Here is a 23333-nt window from a genome sequence, read left to right as displayed (position 1 = left end):
CCTTTAGTTAGAAGCTAACAGTTTATAGTACATGTGCTTTTTAAGTAATCTCTTTACCTTGCATCTTCATTTAGTGCTGTAAGGGCAGTGGCAGATGGGGGAGATTAGATAATAGAATACAGTATTAGATTAATTATGACAGGCCCACACTAGCAATCTGTGGATTTTGGCAAATGCCAGAGAGCAACAACCCCTGCAAAAGCAGAGGAACTTCAAAATCCATCACCTTAAAAGGGGTGGTTCACATTTGAATTCATTTTAGTATGTTATAGAATGGCTAATTTGAAACCACATTTCAATTGGCCTTTTTCTTTTTGATAGTTTTTGAATAATCTGCCTTCTTCCAACTCTTTCCACTTTTCAAATGGGGGGGTCAATGACCCCATGTGAAAAACAAATCCTCTCCTATTCATATTCCAGTCTCTTATTCAAATCAGTGCAACGTTAGGGTAATTTGGGCCCTAGCAACCAGATTGCTGAAACTGCAAACTGGGAAGCTGCTGAATGAAAAGGTACAATATTTGAATTTGAATAACTCCAAAACTATAAAAAATAAACAATGAAAAACAATCACATATTGTATCAAAATATCATTTTCTACATCATACTAAAAGTTTTTTTTTTTTTTTTTTGCTCAATGCGTTGCTTTTATTTTACATCTTTGCAAGGTACATTCAGTAAAAATTATGTGCCAGCTTTGGAAGGTGGGATTGCCCCATATCGGGGTTTGTGGCAGGTAACCTGTGTGACCAATCAGTTTAAGGGCTGTGTATAGAACCAATCTCTGTAGTGCAATTATTGGGGAGCACTTTCTGTTTAACTAAAAGGGCATGCCAGGGCGCTTCTGGATAACCGGTTATTTTTAGATAATTAGATTTTAGATAATTAGAAAATGACAGCGCTCTGGGAAGAGCAGGCCAGTACCAGAAAAAAATACAGCCTTTACCAGTTGGATTTCATCATCACTTTGCTTTAATCTTACATTAAAAATCAATATTTAGGAGTCATTTCAAGTAAAACATTATCTGAAGGTGCAAATACAAAAGTCATGTTCAGATGTTCTATTTTTTGCGCTTTACAATGTGAGTGGAGTCATTTACACGCAGGTAACTAGGAGATCAGGGTTTTCAGATAAACAGAAATGTATTAAAGGGTAAGTAAAGTGCCATAATTTCACAGGGCTTTGTTCTTTGCTAGGAGAGTTGCGGCGGTATATGGTTGTACAAAGGCTGGAGTGGACTGCCATCTTCCCTTCTAATCCTTGAAGGTCAACCGGACAGTCGTTGTAGAGTTTTAATATTGAAATATACCAAGCAAGCACCTCTCCACTTGTGCCAGGTTAAACCAGATGAGCTGCTGAATTCTCATCTGTCCCATTCAGTTGTACTTGGATCTGCGGTTTTGTGTGGAAATCCAGAGATGTACTCTCAATACAGAAAAATCATTTAGACATGTGCAGCACAGAGATTACATTAGATTTAGCTGTGGGGGTTATTAGCAGCCAACTGGACATGCTTGGATAGGCTCTTACTACAAGTCTCTTCAATTTTGCGCAGTTATTCTGCCCATTCCTTAAGTTAGTTCTGGAGCTTGCAGACCGAGTGGGTTTAGGGTTTTTTTCTGCTTTACTCATCATCTTAATACTGTATGATATAAAAAGGAACAAAACCTGGAAAAAATATCAAGACAAATTTCACCTGCTGTGGAAAACCAGGAGGCAGCAGGCAGACCAGTGTTCACAACTGTTTTGTGTAAAAGATGCATATTGAAGGGTCTTGCACTATATGGGATCAGTTCCCACAACACCCACTTCTTGGCTGCTGCTCCGAACCCTGGACATTTACACCTCGGTTACGGGCCGCGTGCGTGGGGTTTTGGGCATCGGATTTCGGCATTTTCTTTGCTGAAACGGATGACAGTAAAATATGTTAACCATGTCCAAAACTTATCAAAATTATATTGATAAATGGTCAAATTAACCATATTTCAAGACTTATTTTCATTAGTTTTACTGAACTAGAGCATAAAAATGAGTCTCAAGTAGAGAAAATGGAAAGCAGCTTTCAAATGGGGAGTTTAGGAGTCAAACATGGTAACTTGTCAATGTCAGCAAGTATTTCTGGCAATAACTGAGCACTGAATGCTAAATGCAGTGCTAACTGATCCACGTCACTACACTTCACACTGGGTCATTAAGATAATACAGGTATGGGACCTGTTATCAGGAATGCTCGGGCCTGGACTTTTCTGGATAAGGTATCTTTCTGTAATTTGAACCTCCATACTTTAAGTCTACTAAAAATTAATTTAAATCTTAAAAAAACCCAATAGAATTGTTTTGAATAAGGATTCATTGTACCTTAGCCGAGATCAAGTAAACGGTATTGATTTATTATTACAGAGAAAAGAGAAATCATTTTCAAAAATGTGGATTATTTGTTTAAAATGGAGTCTATGGGAGATGGTCTTCCTGTAATTTGGAGCTTTCTGCATAATAGGTTACCGGATAATGGATCCCATAACTGTATCCTGAACAATATGCAAAAGAAAAAAATAATATTTCCCAAATACCTGTGTATTGCCACTAAAGTGCAACATGTATACAAGTAAAGCAAGCTAATGCTGGCCTCTAATTTTACATTATTCAGGTATTTTCAACCAAGCCATGTGATCAGTGGTCTGTGTGTGTATGCCCAACCATAGGTGATCTGGCATATCAAAGTATAGTGATGGAACTGTGATGATGTGCTAAAGCAGAAAACAAACAAAAGGATGCGACCATCTGAATGTGCACAAGGTCATCAGCTGACCCATAAATGCTCTTCTATAGAGTCACTTAATGGACTGATCAGTAGGATTAGTGCAATTCCACGTGAGTCTCCTATCAGCACGGCCAATGCTATACATACCTATTGCTAGAAACAACTCATTTACATTCATGGCAGTTTTTGCAGACGTTTCCATGAATAAGAGCCCAGTGTCTTCTGCATAAGCCTGAGCCTCCTGTGTGAGAAAAAAAAAAAATTATACAATGTTACTGCATGTTATTTATGTCAGAAACATAGAAAAAGCCAGTATATTTAACAGCTTTTTGTATTATTATATTGATAAATTACGGCTTAAAAATACTGCCTTCCTATTTTCTTAGGGCCTCTGTATCATCATTTTTCATTTTCCTCTATTTTCATTCATCAAATTTAAAAATTATAGGATGTATACATATTTACTTTACTCTTTTATTTTTCCTAGTTTGAAAGAACAAGAAAGATTTTACTGAGATATCTTGCCAAGTGGCATAATTAGCCCTGCTAAGTACTTGCATCCCTCTGCTGCCTGCACCAGTGCCATCGGATCCATAGAAACATAGTAACGTATGACGCAGGGGTTCCTAGGATATCTTAAACTGTTTTGCAGGGGGCATGGGAAAGTTCAGTTATACCACTGCACTAGATCACAGTCTGCCCCATGACACCTGAGTGCAATCAGCAGGTCATGGAGGTGAGAGGGGCCGCAGCTCCCCTTCTGCTCTTACTAAATGTACCTGTAAAGTCCTTGGATCATTGCTGTATGGGCATCTAAGTGGACAACAAAGCATGGCCACTTATAAGACTGCCTAAGCTGCTATTCTCCAGATGGGCACTTCATATTGCTCTCATATTGTATTGTAACACTTTCAGAAATCCCTAGCAAGAGAAGTGTCATATAGGAAAGGTATGATGTCATTGGGGAGGTCAAACAAATGGACCAAACACTGAAATATGTAGCAACAGCTGCTTCCACCAAAGCAGTGTATATATCCCACCAAAAGGGCAGATACCATAAAAGAGCTGCCCTATGCTAGGGGTACTTCCTCTTAAAATTAACTTTTAGCATGATATCGGTAGGAATATTCTAAGACAGTCTGCAGCTGGTCTTCATTTTAATGTTTTTTGCGGTCTATGAATTATTTACATTTGTTGATGTGCAACAATCAGGCTTATTTATCCTAGCAACCAGGAAGCAGATAGGATGCCAGAATGAAAATTAATAATTGAGTCCCTAATAAAATATAAAAAGAAGGATAAAACTGGAGCCTCACAGTCACTGCCAGACTCAGTGACCTCCATCAACAAAATTGCATTTTCAATTGCAAGCCAAGAGGAGAATAATTGGAAGGATAATAATATACACAATAATAAAATTTAAGCACTGGTTAGCACAGGTCCATCAATTTAAAGGTTATTAAAAGCTTACTTGAACCTGATGCCTGAACTTATCCATTCAGGCATTGTTTTACTAAAGGTCACTACTAGTATTATATTATTATGCTATGTAGTTACATGGACAAAGTTAGCTACTATAATAATCCATACCAATCAGAAACTAAAACTAGAATAACAAAAGCAAACTTATACTGTATTTGTTTCCTATAGGCTATTGGGTCCCACATTTTCCCATGTTACTGTCTAAGACTCCACTACTTATCCATCCACTAAGGTGATTGTTACTAAAATTATACAGGTTTTACCTACATTAGTTCTGTTTTTTAAAAAGAACAGGGAACTGGGATTGTTATGAATAACCAAAAATCAATTGTGCATTCATATTAGAAGGCCGGGGCATTGTCTGAAACTAAGTCAAAGGCAGTATCACAAGAGTGTGGCTTCCTAACTCACCTCATACTCCACCATCCGTTTTTCTGCCAAATCCGATTTGTTTCCAGCCAAAGCAATAACGATATTTGGGCTAGCCTGTCTCTGTAACTCCTTCACCCAAGCCTTCGCCCTGTCGAAGGTCTCCTGAAGGGGTTAAAAAGTTTAATAATGCGAGTTAATGTTTATACCATACAACCAAGTTTAGACTACCATGAGGTGTGTCAGAATGGTACCTCATTGTTGCTATATGACAGAAAAGGAGGTTAAATGTTTAAATGTAAAACTAATATTAAGCAATTGAAGCGAGGGAGACTACAGTATGCCAAAGATCAGCAGTCTTTTCCAGAGACATAGTAAAAAAAAGAACTTTATTATTTTCTCGCAAGCTGGCCATCCACGCACCGATATAATTGTACGAAACTATGTTTCTGTAATTTTTGTACCATGGCAATGGGTCGTTTAGCCGTTCGGAAAGGTTAGAAAATTTTAGTCAGATAACTATAAAATAACTATAAAATCTATTATGCATGTGTGTAAAATTTATCCTGCATTTCTGGGACGTCCTTTTTTATACATTTGTTTTCTGCCAATTATTTTATGTTCACAACATCCTCCAAATTGTTATTTTTCATACTATATCCTACAATTTCAATCTGAATGTTAGTTTTAGATCGTTGCATTTAAATGTATGATCAATATCTGAATGTTTGTCGGAAGAAGACTAAAATCTGAAAATGTATGGGCAGCTCCACTGTGGGATGGTGTCAGGCGATAGTTGTAATTCAGCAGGTTGTAAGTGCTGCAGGTAGGATAAAGATGCATTATATAATATAAATAATCACCTCTCACAGAGCCCCATGTCCAGCCATCACTAATGAGAGCTCTGTTTGTAATCTTTGCAAATGTGTTTCTTGATGCCTATAAGTCTGTACTCTAACAGCTATACCATTAAATCAGACTGTGTAGTTTATCCTTTCATTTACTGTATGCCTAAAATAGCTGTAATAAGCTCACAGGAATTACTGGGAACTGGCTTGATGGTTGCAGGATTGCACAAAGCAAAGAAAAACAAATATAGGCCAGCCTTGGGCTCCTGCTGCTTATAAAAAAAAACCTCAGACACTGGTCATGTGGCACCTATAATTAACACATTTATTACCAAATGAATGCAGAATGGGCTAAAATAAATGTTCATTTATACTCTGGTGGCTCTGGATACTACCCCAACTCACGGTTCTTATTTACACTGTGGCAGGGAACATTGCTGACCCTCATAAGGCTACTGGAGGGTAACAGCAGCCCAACCCTGCATGATCAAGAAATGCAGAACATCTGGAATGCATATAGAAATGCCAGGAAGAGGAGGTATGGATGGTGGGTTTGGGGCTAGTTAAAAAATAATAATAATAATAATAAGTTTGAGAGTTCTGTGTTTAACATTAACAATTAAATGCCTTTGTAATTTGTCCTAATTAAGGCTCCCAAAGAATTTATGCAAAAAAGCCTACTGGTCAGCACCTGAATTATCTCACCAACACTCAGTGCCTGAAAGATTCAGCAAGTACTGTGTGGGTATAAAAGTTATGGCTCACTATTCACACTTACCTGCCTATTAATTGCCTGTCCTGCAACTTATTGCAATTGGGTCCAGGATATTACTACTGACACTGAAGACGCTTGACTGCTGACCTACACTGTCTCTTCATCATGCCACACCTCTTGACAAATCCTAACGGTGTCCAAAGATGAACAGAAATGGTAAGGAAGTTTGTCAGGTTTCAGCGTTACTGCCCAAGCACCAATGCAAAAATGTCCTATGGTTCCATTAATCAGCCTATCTAATGATGTCTCTTTACTGGTTGTGTTAAGGCATATTCAGATACTGAAGTGATAGGCTGCAGTCCCTTAGGGCGAAGACACTTGCAGCAGTTAGTCGTCGCAACTTTTTAAAAACGAAACGCAGCGACTCTCCTGCCATAGCTTAAAGTATAAGTCGCTGTGACTAATTGCCCACTGTGCAGATTAGTCGGTGCAACTTAAAGTTGCGGCTACTAATTGCCAAGCATGTCTTTGCCCTTATTGTTTTCATTTAGACAGCATGTGTATATGTATTTTATCTGGCCATCCATGTCACAGGCCCATCAGTAATAAAACTGAAAAGTGTTTTGCTGCCTTAAGCCACACCAGCTAAGCCACACCAGCTATGGTAAAAAGTAGAAGTTTGGGCTCCCCTTGCCAAATTACATATTTAGTCAAGGGAACATTCCAAAATCTTCAGCTTGCTTTTATCTATTAAGGCCTAATGGTCAGGGACCTTCAAAAACATGTGTAGCCATGGACAGGTGGAAGGGTGTCCAAACTTTTGCACATACCACAATTACTATTTTCTTTGCTTCTATACAATATTTTAAAGTTGGTGAAATAAAATATAACTGTGCATTAACCTTTACAAATACAACCTGATTACCCCAGTATTTGTTTCCTACTTTTCACTTCACAAATTAACTAAACATGTAATTTTGCCAAAGGTGTCCAAACTTGTGCATTTGGATATTGTTCTCTTGATGCTAGCTGCAGTAAGCTTTGGGGCCCAGTGCAGTGCAAATAAAGGTGATTGTATGATCCCCAGAGACTGGCAAGCGAGCTCAGGTACCTCAAAGTTATCAATGTAAAATTATCATCAGTTAATGTACTGATTTGTAGCTGCAGTATAAGAGCAGGAAGATATAAATGATCTCACCGGTTTTGTGATATCAAACACCACAATGGCCGCCTGCGCTCCTCTGTAGTACATAGGTGCAAGGCTGTGATAGCGCTCTTGTCCTGCTGTGTCCCAGATCTCAAACTTCACCGTTGTATCATCAAGACATACAGACTGTGCCAGGAAGGCAGCTGCAAATACACAGGAGTATAAGCAATTAGCAGATGACCTTATTTTATTCCTTTGACTTTGAATTCTACTCCTTCCGATTCTGATAGAAGTAACTGGGGAAGAAAATGTGAAGTGCAATTCTGCCTAGAAATAAACCCTGAAATATGATTACTTAACTCCCTATCAACCAAATTTTAAATACATCATATTTCATGTGCTTTATATAAAAGTTCTTAAAATATATTGCTGTAAGTAACAGGCTTATTAAAAGTGCAGGTACTCATACAGTTAGTGCTGATAAGAGAAATTCTTAGGTTCTCTTGCACCGCTATAAACTGTGCACTGGATACAGCCAAGCCATAGAACTAGGAAAGCTGCCAAGCTTATTTTTATCTGTAATCATGTGATGTTTTGTAACTGGTATGAAGTGTGGTCTAGGAATTCCCATAGTTCCTTGTTGACGACAAGGTGAAATAAGTGCCAGGAGAACAAACAAGCAGGCCTCAGAAGGGGAAAAGTGACTTTATAAGCCAACCTTATCTTGCACTTCATGTACCTGAAATCTCTGTACCACATAATTACAGAATACAAGGCCTCAAGTCCATAACTAACCAAGGATTAATATTATTAAAGCCTGCTTGGACATGTTTTACATAATCTGATATTTTGATATGCAGTTTTTATTTTAATTATTAGCCTTTTATTCATAGAGCCCTGATATGTTAAGTAACATTTTACAGAGATTATTCTTTCTCCCGTGCAAAAACAAACAAAGAAACCCAGTCTCTTACAGCATGTCTGAATAAGCTGCAGGTAGGTAAATAAATCAAGATGTCAGTTGCAAAAGATCTAAATGCTTCTTTCCTTCTTTTCCTGCAGCATTCACGATAATTGAACATTGACTGCATGGAGGCCAACAGCACAGAGGTATATTGTCTGTATAGGATGCATCTCTAAAAAAAGGAGCCTAAAAGAGCAGTATACCTTTGCCCAAAACAGCTTATTAATACTTATAAGAAAGCTTAGCTGGACCAGGGCAAGTAGCTGCTTCTCTTCACAGAACAGGACTGCTAGAAAATAAGCACAAAGCAACCTATGCAGAAAACTTCTTCTACAGGGAAATAACCCAAAAACCTGTAGTGATCACTGATTGCTGATAACTGTGAGAGAGAACCAGACAGACATTTAAATGCCTTTATTTCTTGGGGGAGCTAACAAAACTTAACTTGTTGTTCTCAGTTTCCATTTAATGTTATAAAACGCTCAACCTTTCAAACTACAAGCCTTCTATACCAATGATGAAATCAAATCTTTGGGTATAGCCTATAAGTAAACTTTTGATGTAAACTTTTTGAGTAAAATTTTGCTAAGCAGTCATAAAAACCCTTCTCATAACATGATCAGTTTTATTACCTCCTATGGTGGTTTCTTGAAACTCATCAAACTGGCCTTTGACAAAACGCAGTACCAGACTGGACTTTCCCACTGCCATATCTCCAAGAAGCACCAGCTTGAACTGGCAGATTTTAGTCTGTCCCACTCCATTGGCCCTTAAGCTTCCCCTGTTGGCCATGGTGTCCTGGGTTCACCCCTTGTTGTCTTCTTCTCCCTGACTGATATGAAGAGATTTTATGGTAAGCCACTCCACTCCCAATGTATGTATGCTAAAACAGAAACACAAACAACTATCTTTTATTTTAATATACCAATAACATTGCTTCAGACAGCAGCCATAAACATAAGGTCTTCATAGTATTATTTTCCCTGAATATTATGAATATTGTTACCACAATTCTATCTTTCCTGCTAAACAGGCCTGACTGGCAATCTGTAAATTACTGCCTGCTGCTAAAGTTACATTAAAAGCTGTCTTTCTTGAAAAGCTTCAATTTTTTTTTAACTTCAATCAAAATTTTAATAATTAGCAATGCTGCTTGATTCAGACTCAGTTACTCATTCAAGCATTTATACAGAGTCCAAGTGCTTTGAAATCAAAATTTTGCAGAACATTTCAGTGTGAAGTTTGTTATAACAAAAGCAGAGAATTGGTCAGGGGTTTAATTGTTTTGCTGTGAATTGCATATAGAAATTACATATATAAATAGAATAGGAAAAAAACATCCAAATATCACCCTAAATGTTAACGCAAAAAGGTCAATTGTACCTTTGGATGTGAAGCATTCCCTGGAAACTTGGGCCAATGTTGAAATCAATGTGGTTTCTGTATGTTAGATTTGTTTTCTAGACAAAGATTTTTAATGCAATGACTGTCAGAAGAATTTTACTGTATTGAAGGGGATGACCATAAGCAGCAAGGAGATCCACTTTTGAGTCCCAACACACAGGTCAAAGCACTACTTAAGTGAGACACAGCACCCACAACAAATGTTTAACTACCTTACGTTATGTCTATGACCATTGCTGTAGAAGGTGATCAACAGCATTTAAGGAGTTTGTGCATTAAACCTTTAAATCTGGGCAGACATAAAATCAACATGTTATATGACATCAGTAATCAGGCCAGAAGTCCAAGAAACCACTATAATGCCTGGAACGATTTCTACTTTGCAATGTAGTACGCCAAAGGTGTGTCAGAGTTTGGCATGACATGGCAGCGATAAGGATAATTCTACACGCGGTGTTGCATCTTTTCTGCTAGAGAAACACGACTACCTCCTTTGGCTACCATGACCCTTGAATGAAAGCACTTTGGAAGTGAGGATGTGAATGCTTTTCTGCCTACAATTGTGCTGCACTGAAGTTAACAAAAGATGCAGTATAGTTGTATTAATGATAAAAGTAGGTTTTGTCTAGATTTATTATCCTCTATCCTATACTTCAGTCTATTCTGTCAAACCATGGCATACCAAGGACTTTAAAAATACATCAAAAGTACATCTTGAAACATGTTCCACATTCACCACTGTTTATAGCACTGCATGGGTTGTGACCTCGTTTTGAGTTTTCCAGGATCAGGTGTGGCAACACAGCAAAGTCTTTTATACTGCAATATGTTGTTAGAGTCTTTGATTTTGTATACCAGTATGCATACCAGTAGGCTCGTTCAGTATTGCAATATTGTTGGGCACCCCTGCTGGTTATGCTTACCTTGATACCTGGGCCAGTGCTCCTGTTTGCTAAAAACTGCACTGGCCCGGGGTACTTCTTCTCTTTATTCTGGTCCGGGTAGGTCCATGTGCAGTAAAGTAAAAAGCCAAACTTCTGATAACAGCTTTTTTACACTACTGCACATGTGTCTGTCTGGGTCTGACAAAAAGAAGAAAGATGCAGAAGACTGCCGCAATGTACCCTGGGGTGGTGCCATTTTTAGCAATGGAAAGACCGGGAGCACCAGTCCAAGGTAACAGGTAAGCCTTTATAATAAGTGCCGAGTGCCTAACATTTTGGCACCCCACCATAGGTTAGATGGAGACTTAAGTAGAATTTTGCTTCCTTGTTTTTTTTTCTCAGATAAATGCAGCCAAATCCAAAAAACCTTTCCAAGATAATGAGAACACCCGGCTGAAGGGCACCAACACACCCAGTGGGAAACCTCCCCTCCCTTTGGTGATGAAGAACCCAACATTCCCTGTCCGTTCACATAAGATGGAATTGCTGCATGTAAGCCATATGACATCCTGGGCAATCGCCTGAATATACAGAAGGAATTTTTAAACTATCACCTGGGATGGCGATATGTAATATGTATTGGATAGATTTCCAACAGGTCAAGAAGCTCCCCGCGTCTCAGTGACCTTAGGCAAAAATTAAACAACTACTGACTATCTTCAAGTGAAGAGGTTTAAACACCCTCACTACTGAGCTGACAGCAAGAAATACATTAAGCTTCCTGCAGGTGGACAGTAATAAGGGGATTTCACATGTATCCAACCAAGCAAATCAGCAGAGAACAGAAAAAAGGACAATAGAAATATCCACTTATAAGAGCAGGGGGTAAAACTATAAAAATAGAGTTTAAGTTAGATGCCTGGAATAGCATATGTAACAAAAAAACAACATATTTCCTACACAATGAAAATAGTTATCATCATAATTTTTAATAGAAGCAGCGCAATCACCTAGGATCCCATTTTTTTGCCCAGACAGCTTTTCTAAAAACCACAATGCGGGGGGTTAACATCTGCCAGTGCAACTGTCTGCATGACAAGGGGAACTCCTGACACGCTGATGTGTTGAAGCAACACTCTTGTTTTATCAGCCTATTAAGAGGATATAAGAGGAGACTCCATGGATAATGCCTGCTAGAGATAAAAATCATTCATTGAGCATAAAACCCTCTCTCATTACTTTGCAGTATCAAGAAAAACACAAAACCAGACTACTACCGAGTACTGAAGTTTGACTTCTTGTTCTAGGTCACTTTGTAAACCACCTGAATCACATACTATTACCTACTCACCAAACTACAGCCACACAAGTACAGCGTGGAAAACAAGTATGGAAGTATTTTCCCAAAATTTCCTATAATAATAAGCAATTTCATGAACTTTGTATCACCAATGACTACCCAGTCATGCACTGTTATTTTTTTATACTGTCCAATGACTCCCCAGTCATGCAATGTTACTCTTATACTGTCCAATGACTCCCCAGCCATGCAATGTTACTCTTATACTGTCCAATGACTCCCCAGTCATGCAATGTTACTTTTATACTGTCCAATGACTCCCCAGCCATGCAATGTTACTCTTATACTGTCCAATGACTCCCCAGCCATGCAATGTTACTCTTATACTGTCCAATGACTCCCCAGCCATGCAATGTTACTCTTATACTGTCCAATGACTCCCCAGCCATGCAATGTTACTCTTATACTGTCCAATGACTCCCCAGCCATGCAATGTTACTCTTATACTGTCCAATGACTCCCCAGCCATGCAATGTTACTCTTATACTGTCCAATGACTCCCCAGGCATCCAGTGTTACTCTTATACTATCCAATGATTCCCCAGCCATGCAATGTTACTCTTATACTGTCCAATGACTCCCCAGCCATGCAATGTTACTCTTATACTGTCCAATGATTCCCCAGCCATGCAATGTTACTCTTTTATATTGTCCAGTATTGTAAGGTTCTCACACATGCCCATTGTACCCTGTGCTACAAATGAGTGTCTTAGGAAACTGGAAACCAACTGCCCTCTCACACAGAAGCTCCGATCTAACTGACTCCACCAGTGCCACTCACTCCTCTTGGCTCAGTAATGATATGACGTGCCAGGCACACTAATGACATCACACTAGCCAGAGAATGGCTAGAAAAAGAAGGGGCCCCCAGGGTCTACTGAAGAGAGTAACATAAGGCCCCAAGAGGCTGCCGTTGTCAATGCACTACAGTTTTTTTTGCCTCCCTGGCTCCACGCCCAGCTGCCCACATTATCTTCTGGAACCTGCTGTGGGGGGAAGTGGGGTCAGAATTCTGGGAGGGCCATGCCCCTCTTGCCTCCCCAGTACCAATGTGCAAGAACAAACTGAATCCTGAATACAAATCTTACAATGACATCTTGTTCCAGTGATCTTATTTCAAACCACTCAGAACCCTACGCTACTGTGCTATAATGTGTTAAAGGGGCATCCTGGCACTGCTACTGTCTGTGCTGTAATGTATTAGGGGGCACCCTGGCACTGCTACTGTCTGTGCTGTAGTGTATTAGGGGGCATCCTGGCACTGCTACTGTCTGTGCTGTAGTGTATTAGGGGGCATCCTGGCACTGCTACTGTCTGTGCTGTAGTGTATTAGGGGGCATCCTGGCACTGTTATTGTCTTTGCTGTAGTGTATTAGTGGGCATCCTGGCACTGCTACTGTCTGTGCTGTAGTGTATTACGGGGCATCCTGGCACTGTTATTGTCTGTGCTGTAGTGTATTAGTGGGCATCCTGGCACTGTTATTGTCTGTGCTGTAGTGTATTAGTGGGCATCCTGGCACTGTTACTGTCTGTGCTGTAGTGTATTAGGGGGCATCCTGGCACTGTTACTGTCTGTGCTGTAGAGTATTAGGGGGCATCCTGGCACTGCTACTGTCTGTGCTGTAGTGTATAAGGGGGAAAGCCTGGCACTGTTACTGTCTGTGCTGTAGTGTATTAGGGGGCATCCTGGCACTGCTACTGTCTGTGCTGTAGTGTATAAGGGGGAAAGCCTGGCACTGTTACTGTCTGTGCTGTAGTGTATAAGGGGGAAAGCCTGGCACTGTTACTGTCTGTGCTGTAGTGTATTAGGGGGCATCCTGGCACTGCTACTGTCTGTGCTGTAGTGTATTAGGGGGAAAGCCTGGCACTGCTACTGTCTGTGCTGTAGTGTATTAGGGGGCATCCTGGCACTGCTACTGTCTGTGCTGTAGTGTATTAGGGGGCATCCTGGCACTGCTACTGTCTGTGCTGTAGTGTATTAGGGGGCATCCTGGCACTGCTACTGTCTGTGCTGTAGTGTATAAGGGGGAAAGCCTGGCACTGTTACTGTCTGTGCTGTAGTGTATTAGGGGGCATCATGGCACTGCTACTGTCTGTGCTGTAGTGTATTAGGGGGCATCCTGGCACTGTTACTGTCTGCTGTAGTGTATTAGGGGGCATCCTGGCACTGCTACTGTCTGTGCTGTAGTGTATTAGGGGGTATCCTGGCACTGCTACTGTCTGTGCTGTAGTGTATTAGAGGGAAAGCCTGGCACTGCTACTGTCTGTGCTGTAGTGTATTAGGGGGAAAGCCTGGCACTGCTACTGTCTGTGCTGTAGTGTATTAGGGGGCATCCTGGCACTGCTACTGTCTGTGCTGTAGTGTATTAGGGGGCATCCTGGCACTGTTACTGTCTGCTGTAGTGTATTAGGGGGCATCCTGGCACTGCTACTGTCTGTGCTGTAGTGTATTAGAGGGAAAGCCTGGCACTGCTCCTGTCTGTGCTGTAGTGTATTAGGGGGCATCCTGGCACTGCTACTGTCTGTGCTGTAGTGTATTAGGGGGAAAGCCTGGCACTGCTCCTGTCTGTGCTGTAGTGTATTAGGGGGCATCCTGGCACTGCTACTGTCTGTGCTGTAGTGTATTAGGGGGTATCCTGGCACTGTTACTGTCTGTGCTGTAGTGTATTAGGGGGCATCCTGGCACTGCTACTGTCTGTGCTGTAGTGTATTAGAGGGAAAGCCTGGCACTGCTCCTGTCTGTGCTGTAGTGTATTAGGGGGCATCCTGGCACTGCTACTGTCTGTGCTGTAGTGTATTAGGGGGAAAGCCTGGCACTGCTCCTGTCTGTGCTGTAGTGTATTAGGGGGCATCCTGGCACTACTACTGTCTGTGCTGTAGTGTATTAGGGGGTATCTTGGCACTGCTACTGTCTGTGCTGTAGTGTATTAGGGGGAAAGCCTGGCACTGTTACTGTCTGTGCTGTAGTGTATTAGGGGGCATCCTGGCACTGCTACTGTCTGTGCTGTAGTGTATTAGGGGGCATCCTGGCACTGTTACTGTCTGTGCTGTAGTGTATTAGGGGGTATCCTGTCACTGCTACTGTCTGTGCTGTAGTGTATTAGGGGGTATCCTGGCACTGCTACTGTCTGTGCTGTAGTGTATTAGGGGGTATCCTGGCACTGCTACTGTCTGTGCTGTAGTGTATTAGGGGGAAAGCCTGGCACTGTTACTGTCTGTGCTGTAGTGTATTAGGGGGCATCCTGGCACTGTTACTGTCTGTGCTGTAGTGTATTAGGGGGCATCCTGGCACTGTTACTGTCTGTGCTGTAGTGTATTAGGGGGTATCCTGGCACTGTTACTGTCTGTGCTGTAGTGTATTAGGGGGTATCCTGGCACTGCTACTGTCTGTGCTGTAGTGTATTAGGGGGAAAGCCTGGCACTTTTACTGTCTGTGCTGTAGTGTATTAGGGGGCATCCTGGCACTGTTACTGTCTGTGCTGTAGTGTATTAGGGGGCATCCTGTCACTGTTATTGTCTGTGCTGTAGTGTATTAGGGGGCATCCTGGCACTGCTACTGTCTGTGCTGTAGTGTATTAGGGGGAAAGCCTGGCACTGTTACTGTCTGTGCTGTAGTGTATTAGGGGGCATCTTGGCACTGTTACTGTCTGTGCTGTAGTGTATTAGGGGGCATCCTGGCACTGTTATTGTCTGTGCTGTAGTGTATTAGGGGGCATCCTGTCACTGTTATTGTCTGTGCTGTAGTGTATTAGGGGGCATCCTGGCACTGCTACTGTCTGTGCTGTAGTGTATTAGGGGGCATCCTGGCACTGCTACTGTCTGTGCTGTAGTGTATTAGGGGGAAAGCCTGGCACTGTCACTGTCTGTGATGTAGTGTATTAGGGGGCATCCTGGCACTGTTACTGTCTGTGCTGTAGTGTATTAGGGGGCATCCTGGCACTGTTATTGTCTGTGCTGTAGTGTATTAGGGGGCATCCTGTCACTGTTATTGTCTGTGCTGTAGTGTATTAGGGGGCATCCTGGCACTGCTACTGTCTGTGCTGTAGTGTATTAGGGGGCATCCTGTCACTGTTATTGTCTGTGCTGTAGTGTATTAGGGGGCATCCTGGCACTGTTACTGTCTGTGCTGTAGTGTATTAGGGGGAAAGCCTGGCACTGCTACTGTCTGTGCTGTAGTGTATTAGGGGGAAAGCCTGGCACTGTTACTGTCTGTGCTGTAGTGTATTAGGGGGAAAGCCTGGCACTGCTACTGTCTGTGCTGTAGTGTATTAGGGGGCATCCTGGCACTGCTACTGTCTGTGCTGTAGTGTATTAGGGGGAAAGCCTGGCACTGTTACTGTCTGTGCTGTAGTGTATTAGGGGGAAAGCCTGGCACTGCTACTGTCTGTGCTGTAGTGTATTAGGGGGAAAGCCTGGCACTGCTACTGTCTGTGCTGTAGTGTATTAGGGGGAAAGCCTGGCACTGCTACTGTCTGTGCTGTAGTGTATTAGGGGGAAAGCCTGGCACTGCTACTGTCTGTGCTGTAGTGTATTAGGGGGAAAGCCTGGCACTACTACTGTCTGTGCTGTAGTGTATTAGGGGGAAAGCCTGGCACTGCTACTGTCTGTGCTGTAGTGTATTAGGGGGAAAGCCTGGCACTGCTACTGTCTGTGCTGTAGTGTATTAGGGGGAAAGCCTGGCACTGCTACTGTCTGTGCTGTAGTGTATTAGGGGGAAAGCCTGGCACTGCTACTGTCTGTGCTGTAGTGTATTAGGGGGAAAGCCTGGCACTGCTACTGTCTGTGCTGTAGTGTATTAGGGGGCATCCTGACACTGTTATTGTCTGTGCTGTAGTGTATTAGGGGGAAAGCCTGGCACTGCTGCTTTCTAGGCTGTAATGTATCAGAGTGATAATAGGAATGCCCAGTAATACAGACTATAATACACTTTATGTCAGGGTATAATAAGTAGTGCAAGCACAGAATAGGATTCTATATAATAACAATATATTACAAAGCAGAATGCGTGTCACTGTGAGCCCGTGTGGCACTGAGGATACTAGCCGAGCCCGTGTGGCACTGAGGATACTAGCCAAGCCCGTGTTTCCCCAGCCCCAGACCAGACTCTCCATATACAGTACCTGAGTCTTCTGCTCCCTGTTTCCTTCCTCTCGTTTTCCTTCCTCTGTGAACACAGGAGGGGCGGGGCTTGAGGAGGCTGCGGGACAAACAGTAGTAACCCTGGATCCGACACAGAGAAGCGGCGCGGCCTATGGCAATGGCTGATTGTTCCCAGGGTTGTGCTGCCAGGGGCCTCCCCTTGTGGTGGATGAATGGAATTGTAGTTCTTTAACAGCACAGCGATGATAAAGGTCAGGGGTTACTTACAATACTCCATGCATTGAGAAGAGTGCAAAAAAGGGCTGCAGTTGCTCATGTTTTGTGCTTTGCCCGGTACATAGGGCACTGTGCAACTAGCTGCAAGCCTCTGTGCTGTGTGTTGAGACCTGCAGAATGCGCTGCCAGTGTTTGTACTGTGTTGGGGTTGACACCTCACCCCTTTAATACTGGCCACATACCGAATTCACATCTTGCATGGCCAGTTAGTAATTCATTTAGATTCATTTAGATACATGCTACATGGCTACACATAAATCAGTTCAGTCTGCAGCGTACATCTAAATGAATTGCTTATTAGCCATGCAGGATGAGAATTCAATACATGGTTGGTATGTAAGGGGTGAGGTAGCAACCCTATGCTCAGTTCAAGAAAGGCAGGCAGGGGGAGGTATGTAGGTGCCCCGGTATGTACCTTGTGCTTTATTCAGAGGCCCAGGCTACGGGGCAGCAGGAGGCGCAGCCCACATCAGGGTTCCTGGCGCTGCTCACCTCGCTAAGCACCATATTTTTTATTGGGGGCACATAGACTGGTGGTGTATGGACTATATAAGTGCTATTGCTGTATCATGGGACACTCTGGGGTTATATATAAGAGCAGGGCAATGCAGGACATACACAAAGATGCAAATGGCAGGATTGTCATATCTAATCCTGACTATTCTGCTTATCTTGGGACAGTCCTAATTGTAATAGCCCTCTATACTGCTAGTGCACTTTGTTCATCTGATGCTGCCATTCCAACCATGGAAAAAAGTTTTTTTGTAAAATTGGCGTATGGTATTTTAGGTGTGACCAAAATAGTCCTGGCACGTAGTGAGGCACATCATCGAGTCCCTCTGTCCCTTTTTCAACATTTGGAGGTATACACAAGCGTCAAACAAACATAAGCTGCTGGTATTATGTAGTAGTCTGTCCAGGCATGGCAGGCCAAGGGCATTCACTCACAATTTCTTTTCCTCTGTTCACAAACAAAAAAATAAATAAATCAAGACTTTTTTTTGTGGTGGTTGCCAGCCATACCCACTGCCACCAGAGTCTCAGCTCCCAATATTTGACCACAACTAAGAAATGCATTATTTTCTTTGCTCATTTGAAATCATTCTTGTGCCAGGGAACCAAAGTTGCCACCTGGGCAGTATTATGCCAGCCAAGGACAGGGGCTATGTAATGTAATTGACGGTAATTTGTAATCCCTAGTTCCGTGTCAGATACATTCCAATCCCTACTCCCCTTGACACCCAGTAACCCTGCCTACTCACCAAATATACATCTGCTTTGCCTATGTAAGTCACAGTGCATGTCCCCTTTACATCACTGATCATGTATCAGAGGATACTGTTGTTTTTTTTTCTGCATGATTTTTTTTAATTTAGTGACAGAACAAGGGCTAATTTAGGCAAAGGCTCCGTAAAACTGACAAAGTAATCTTTTACTCTTCATTTACTGTGGTCCTAACTCTGAAGTTTGTAGGTTTCCTGTTAGTTCCACAGCAGAATGTTCCGGGGTTCCAAAACGGTGTTGGTGAAGACTGGAATTTACCGTTTCGCAGAGTAGTTAGACCACAGCAGTCATCACCTAGGGCAGTTATCCCAAACCAATGGCTCGTGAGCAACATGTTGCTTACCACCCCCTTTCATGTTGCCTCAGAGTCCTCAAAGTAGGTGCAAACGTTTAAAGCTGGCCATACACGCACAGATGATATATACGAAACCTCATTTCGTCCGATATTCAATGCGTGTATGGCGACTCGTCGAGGCGACCGATATCGTAAAAGGCTTCAAATATCTGCCGATCGGGTGGGTTAAAAGATTTTTTTTTTTTCGGGCGCCATTGAAGGCGTCTGAGCAAAATCTACCTTCAGGGCTGAATCGGCAGAAGGAGGTAGAAATCCTATTGTTTCTACCTCCATATCTGACGATTCAGCCCTGAACATCTGTGGAGGGTGGGAACGATCTTTCGTGCAACTGATGGATGCACGAAAGATCGAAAATTGTCACGTACACAATTTCACTCCAAGCAGAGCCTCCTGTACGCTAGCATTCACATGGAGCTACTAAATAGCCAATCATAGACTTTATTTGGCATCCCCAAAGAATGTTTTTCATGCTTGTGTGGCTCACCAACACTTTTTACATCTGAGTGTGGCCCATGAGTAAAAAATGTTTGGGGATCCCTGACCTAGGGTTACTAATCCACAGACTTACTGTAATTTGTACAGTCTGCTCCAGTATTTTATGTGAAGACTAGGGTCAGATTTTTCACAATTTAAGGGCACAACAAGGACTAATTTATAAAAAGAAAATGGTGGATATTGACCAAAGGTATGTGGAGTTTTTATTGTTTTATGTAAAAGCTAGGACCAGATTTATCACAACTTAGGGACAAGGGGGTGCTAATGTAGGAGAAGGTAATGGGTAAAATATAGTAATAGTACGTTTTTAGGCTCTTTTTTCATGGTGGCATCAGAGAGTCCCAATTTTTTTTTTGTGCAAACAGGGCCAGCCTTTACAATGTAGGGAGAAAACAATGGCTAATTGAGGAGAAGACAGTGTAACAAAGTAATCTGGTGTCCTGGTTCAGTGTTTTAGCTGAAAAACAGGGTAATTAAAAAACAAAAAAAACAAAACAGGGGCTGATTAAGAAGAGGATAGATAAAATTGACCAGAAGTAATTGTAAGGCCTTCTGGGAGACCAGTACATTCTCTTACCTCTCGTGGAGTTTCCTGGTTGTCTCTCCTTTGTGTTTAGTCACTTTTTTGCCTGGTGGCATTGGAGGGTCTGAGTGTTTTTGTTTAAACTAGGGATAATAAAGGGCTAAGTGTCCTCTTCCTGGATTTGGCTCTATCAGAAGGTGCCAGAGGATTTTGAGGTGGAGGTAATCTCTGGTACAGGAATCCAAGACCAAGCCCTAAGGTAACCAATGCTTAGGGAAGCTGGACCACAGGGACAACATGAATGAGGGTTGGGTAGTAAACAGACTAGACAGTAAGTGCTAGAGCAGTCATGCTCTTTGCCAAGGAAAAACAGTAGGGTTAGTATTTCTCAAACAACATCTGTCTTATGATCGAATTACAACAACGGGTGTAGTAGCTGTAGGACTGAGGACTGCATCAATGAGCTGATGCGGTCCTTAATCCGATTGGAAAATTAAACCTGCCTGATTAACACCTGGCCGATTTTCGGCCAGATATCAATCGGGGAGCCCCATACACGGCCAGATAAGGTGCCAAATGGGTCTAAAGGACTTGAATCGGCAGCTTGAATCTGCCTGTGTATGGACACCTTTATGCCTGATCCTAAAAAATAAGGACCAACCTGTCTCCAGCCCAACTGGGTATGTGAGTTCTAAGTACCTCATGTTGGGATGACAAATCTTTCTGAAAGATTTCACCTTTGGAGAACTGCACTGGGTAACAGCATACCTCCCAACTGTCCCGATTTTCCATTTACCACCACTCTTTGTAATCTATCCTTCAGCCAGTTCTCTATCCAATTACAAATATTATGTTCTAGGCCAATATTCCTCAATTTGATCATTAACCTTCTGTGAGGTACTGTATCAAACGCTTTAGCAAAGTCCAAGTAGATGACATCAACTGCCATTCCAGCATCGTAGTTCCTGCTCACCTCCTCATAAAAGGCGACTAAATTAGTGTGGCAAGATCTGTTACGCATAAAACCATGCTGGCACAAACTAATAGTATTGTGAACTGCAATGTATTCAAGTACCCTATCCCTTAGTACCCCTTCCAAAAGCTTTCCTACTACTGATGTCAGACTAACAGGCCTATAGTTTTCAGGCTGAGAATGGGATCCCTTTTTAAATAATGGCACCACATTAGCAATTTGCCAGTCTCTCAGCACCATGCCAGACCTCAACGAATCCTGAAAAATAAAGTGAAGAGGTTTGGCAATCACAGCGCTAAGCTCATTTAATGCCCTGGGATGAATCCCATCTGGTCCTGGACTTTTGTTTACCTTTATATGTTCAAGTCTCTTTTGAATTTCCTCCTGAATGACCCATGCGTCAGTAGCTAAATTACTAGAACTGGGCATATTAAAAGGGAAGTCTTCAGATGAAAAATAAGAGTTCAAAATTTCTGCTTTTTCCCCGTTCTCTTCAACCAACTTACCCCCCCAACCCCGTGATAATAAGGTTCCCACCCTTTCTTGCTTAATTTTTTTACTATTCACATAATAAACTCCTAGCTGCAATATCCCTTTCCATCACTATTTTAGCTTGCCTGATAGCTTTTTTGCATGCTTTATTTGCCTCTTTGTACCTGATGAAAGTTTCCACTGTCCCAGCTAACTTGAATGCTTTAAAAGCATGTTTTTTTCATACCAACCTCGACACTAACACTTTTATTCAGCCATAAAGGTTTTGCTTTGCGATGCCTCTCCTTGCTTACAAGGGGAATATACTGTTGTGTATACCTGCAAAGCAATGTTTTAAAGATTTTCCTTCTGTGTCTAACCCCATGAAAAGCCTTTCCCGGTTGACACATTGCAGAGATGCCCTTATACTGGCAAAGTCTGCACGTCTAAAATAAAGTGTTTTAGTTAATCCCTTATAGAGCTGTCTCTGCAGCATTATCTCAAAGGGGACCATGTTGTGATCACTGTTAGAGATGAGTTCAGTGTTATTAGATATTACCAGGTCCAAAATAGAGTCATTCCTAGTAGGTTCTTGAACAGCCTGAAATAAAAAGTTGTCAATTACCATATTTACAAACATGCTAGCTTTTTCTGATTTAGCCACCCCATTACTCCAGTCAATGTCCGGATAATTAAAGTCCCCCATAACAACAACTTGACCCAGTTGTGAAGCCTCCTCCATTTGTAACAGTAGCTGGGTCTCATCCCCCTCATCTATACGGGGTGGTTTATAGCATACACCAATGATCATTTTCTTTGTAACCTTCAGCACTACCGAAATTTCTGCCCAAAGAGATTCAACATGTTCATTGGTAATGTCTTTATTTTTTAACCATTTTAACCATTTAAATTCACGGCCCAGTTGCATTTTTCATCCCACCAGGTCTCAGTGATACCAATTAAATCATAATTTTCAATACATGCAAATAGCCTGCAGCTCCCTTAATTTACCCGACAAGCTTTGCGTTTTAGCCAGCATGCAGCGGAGATTACTACTTCTCCCTCTGATTTTTACATTAGCTAACAGAGAGTTAGAGCTAAGGCAAATACAGGTCCTTTTCAAAAAATTAGCATATTGTGATAAAGTTCATTATTTTCTGTAATGTACTGATAAACATTAGACTTTCATATATTTTAGATTCATTACACACAACTGAAGTAGTTCAAGCCTTTTCTTGTTTTAATATTGATGATTGTGGCATACAGCTCATGAAAACCCAAAATTCCTATCTCATAAAATTAGCATATTTCATCCGACCAATAAAAGAAAAGTGTTTTTAATACAAAAAAAGTCAACCTTCAAATAATTATGTTCAGTTATGCACTCAATACTTGGTCGGGAATCCTTTTGCAGAAATGACTGCTTCAATGTGGCGTGGCATGGAGGCAATCAGCCTGTGGCACTGCTCAGGTGTTATGGAGGCCCAGGATGCTTCAATAGCGGCCTTAAGCTCATCCAGAGTGTTGGGTCTTGTGTCTCTCAACTTTCTCTTCACAATATCCCACAGATTCTCTATGGGGTTCAGGTCAGGAGAGTTGGCAGGCCAATTGAGCACAGTAATACCATGGTCAGTAAACCATTTACCAGTGGTTTTGGCACTGTGAGCAGGTGCCAGGTTGTGCTGAAAAATGAAATCTTCATCTCCATAAAGCTTTTCAGCAGATGGAAGCATGAAGTGCTCCAAAATCTCCTGATAGCTAGCTGCATTGACCCTGCCCTTGATAAAACACAGTGGACCAACACCAGCAGCTGACATGGCACCCCAGACCATCACTGACTGTGGTTACTTGACACTGGACTTCAGGCATTTTGGTATTTCCCTCTCCCCAGTCTTCCTCCAGACTCTGGCACCTTGATTTC

At 41.9% G+C, this 23333-nt stretch overlaps 1 protein-coding gene across 3 annotated transcripts; it reads right to left on the bottom strand.

The window, feature by feature from the left end:
* Positions 1-949: 949 nt before the first annotated feature.
* Positions 950-17220, bottom strand: rab5d (RAB5D, member RAS oncogene family). Of its 3 annotated transcripts, none has more exons than NM_001197150.1 (6): positions 17056-17220; positions 8920-9170; positions 7375-7526; positions 4656-4778; positions 2910-3003; positions 950-1903 (listed from the first exon to the last, which is right to left on the bottom strand). In NM_001197150.1, exons 2-6 carry the CDS (start codon positions 9077-9079, stop codon positions 1791-1793), a joined length of 642 nt encoding a protein of 213 aa, NP_001184079.1. In that variant the 5' UTR covers positions 9080-9170; positions 17056-17220; the 3' UTR covers positions 950-1790. The 3 variants fall into 3 exon arrangements, with proteins under 3 accessions (NP_001184079.1, NP_001025576.1, XP_012825941.1); NM_001030405.2 differs by having other exon boundaries at positions 8920-9119; XM_012970487.3 differs by having other exon boundaries at positions 8920-9191; positions 17056-17212.
* Positions 17221-23333: the final 6113 nt, after the last annotated feature.

The sequence above is a fragment of the Xenopus tropicalis genome, chromosome 9, assembly GCF_000004195.4.
Source record: "Xenopus tropicalis strain Nigerian chromosome 9, UCB_Xtro_10.0, whole genome shotgun sequence".
In the NCBI taxonomy this organism is placed as follows: Eukaryota; Metazoa; Chordata; class Amphibia; order Anura; family Pipidae; genus Xenopus; species Xenopus tropicalis.
Note: the sequence above shows the minus strand (reverse complement) of the source record. Positions and strands in the feature narration are given on the sequence as shown.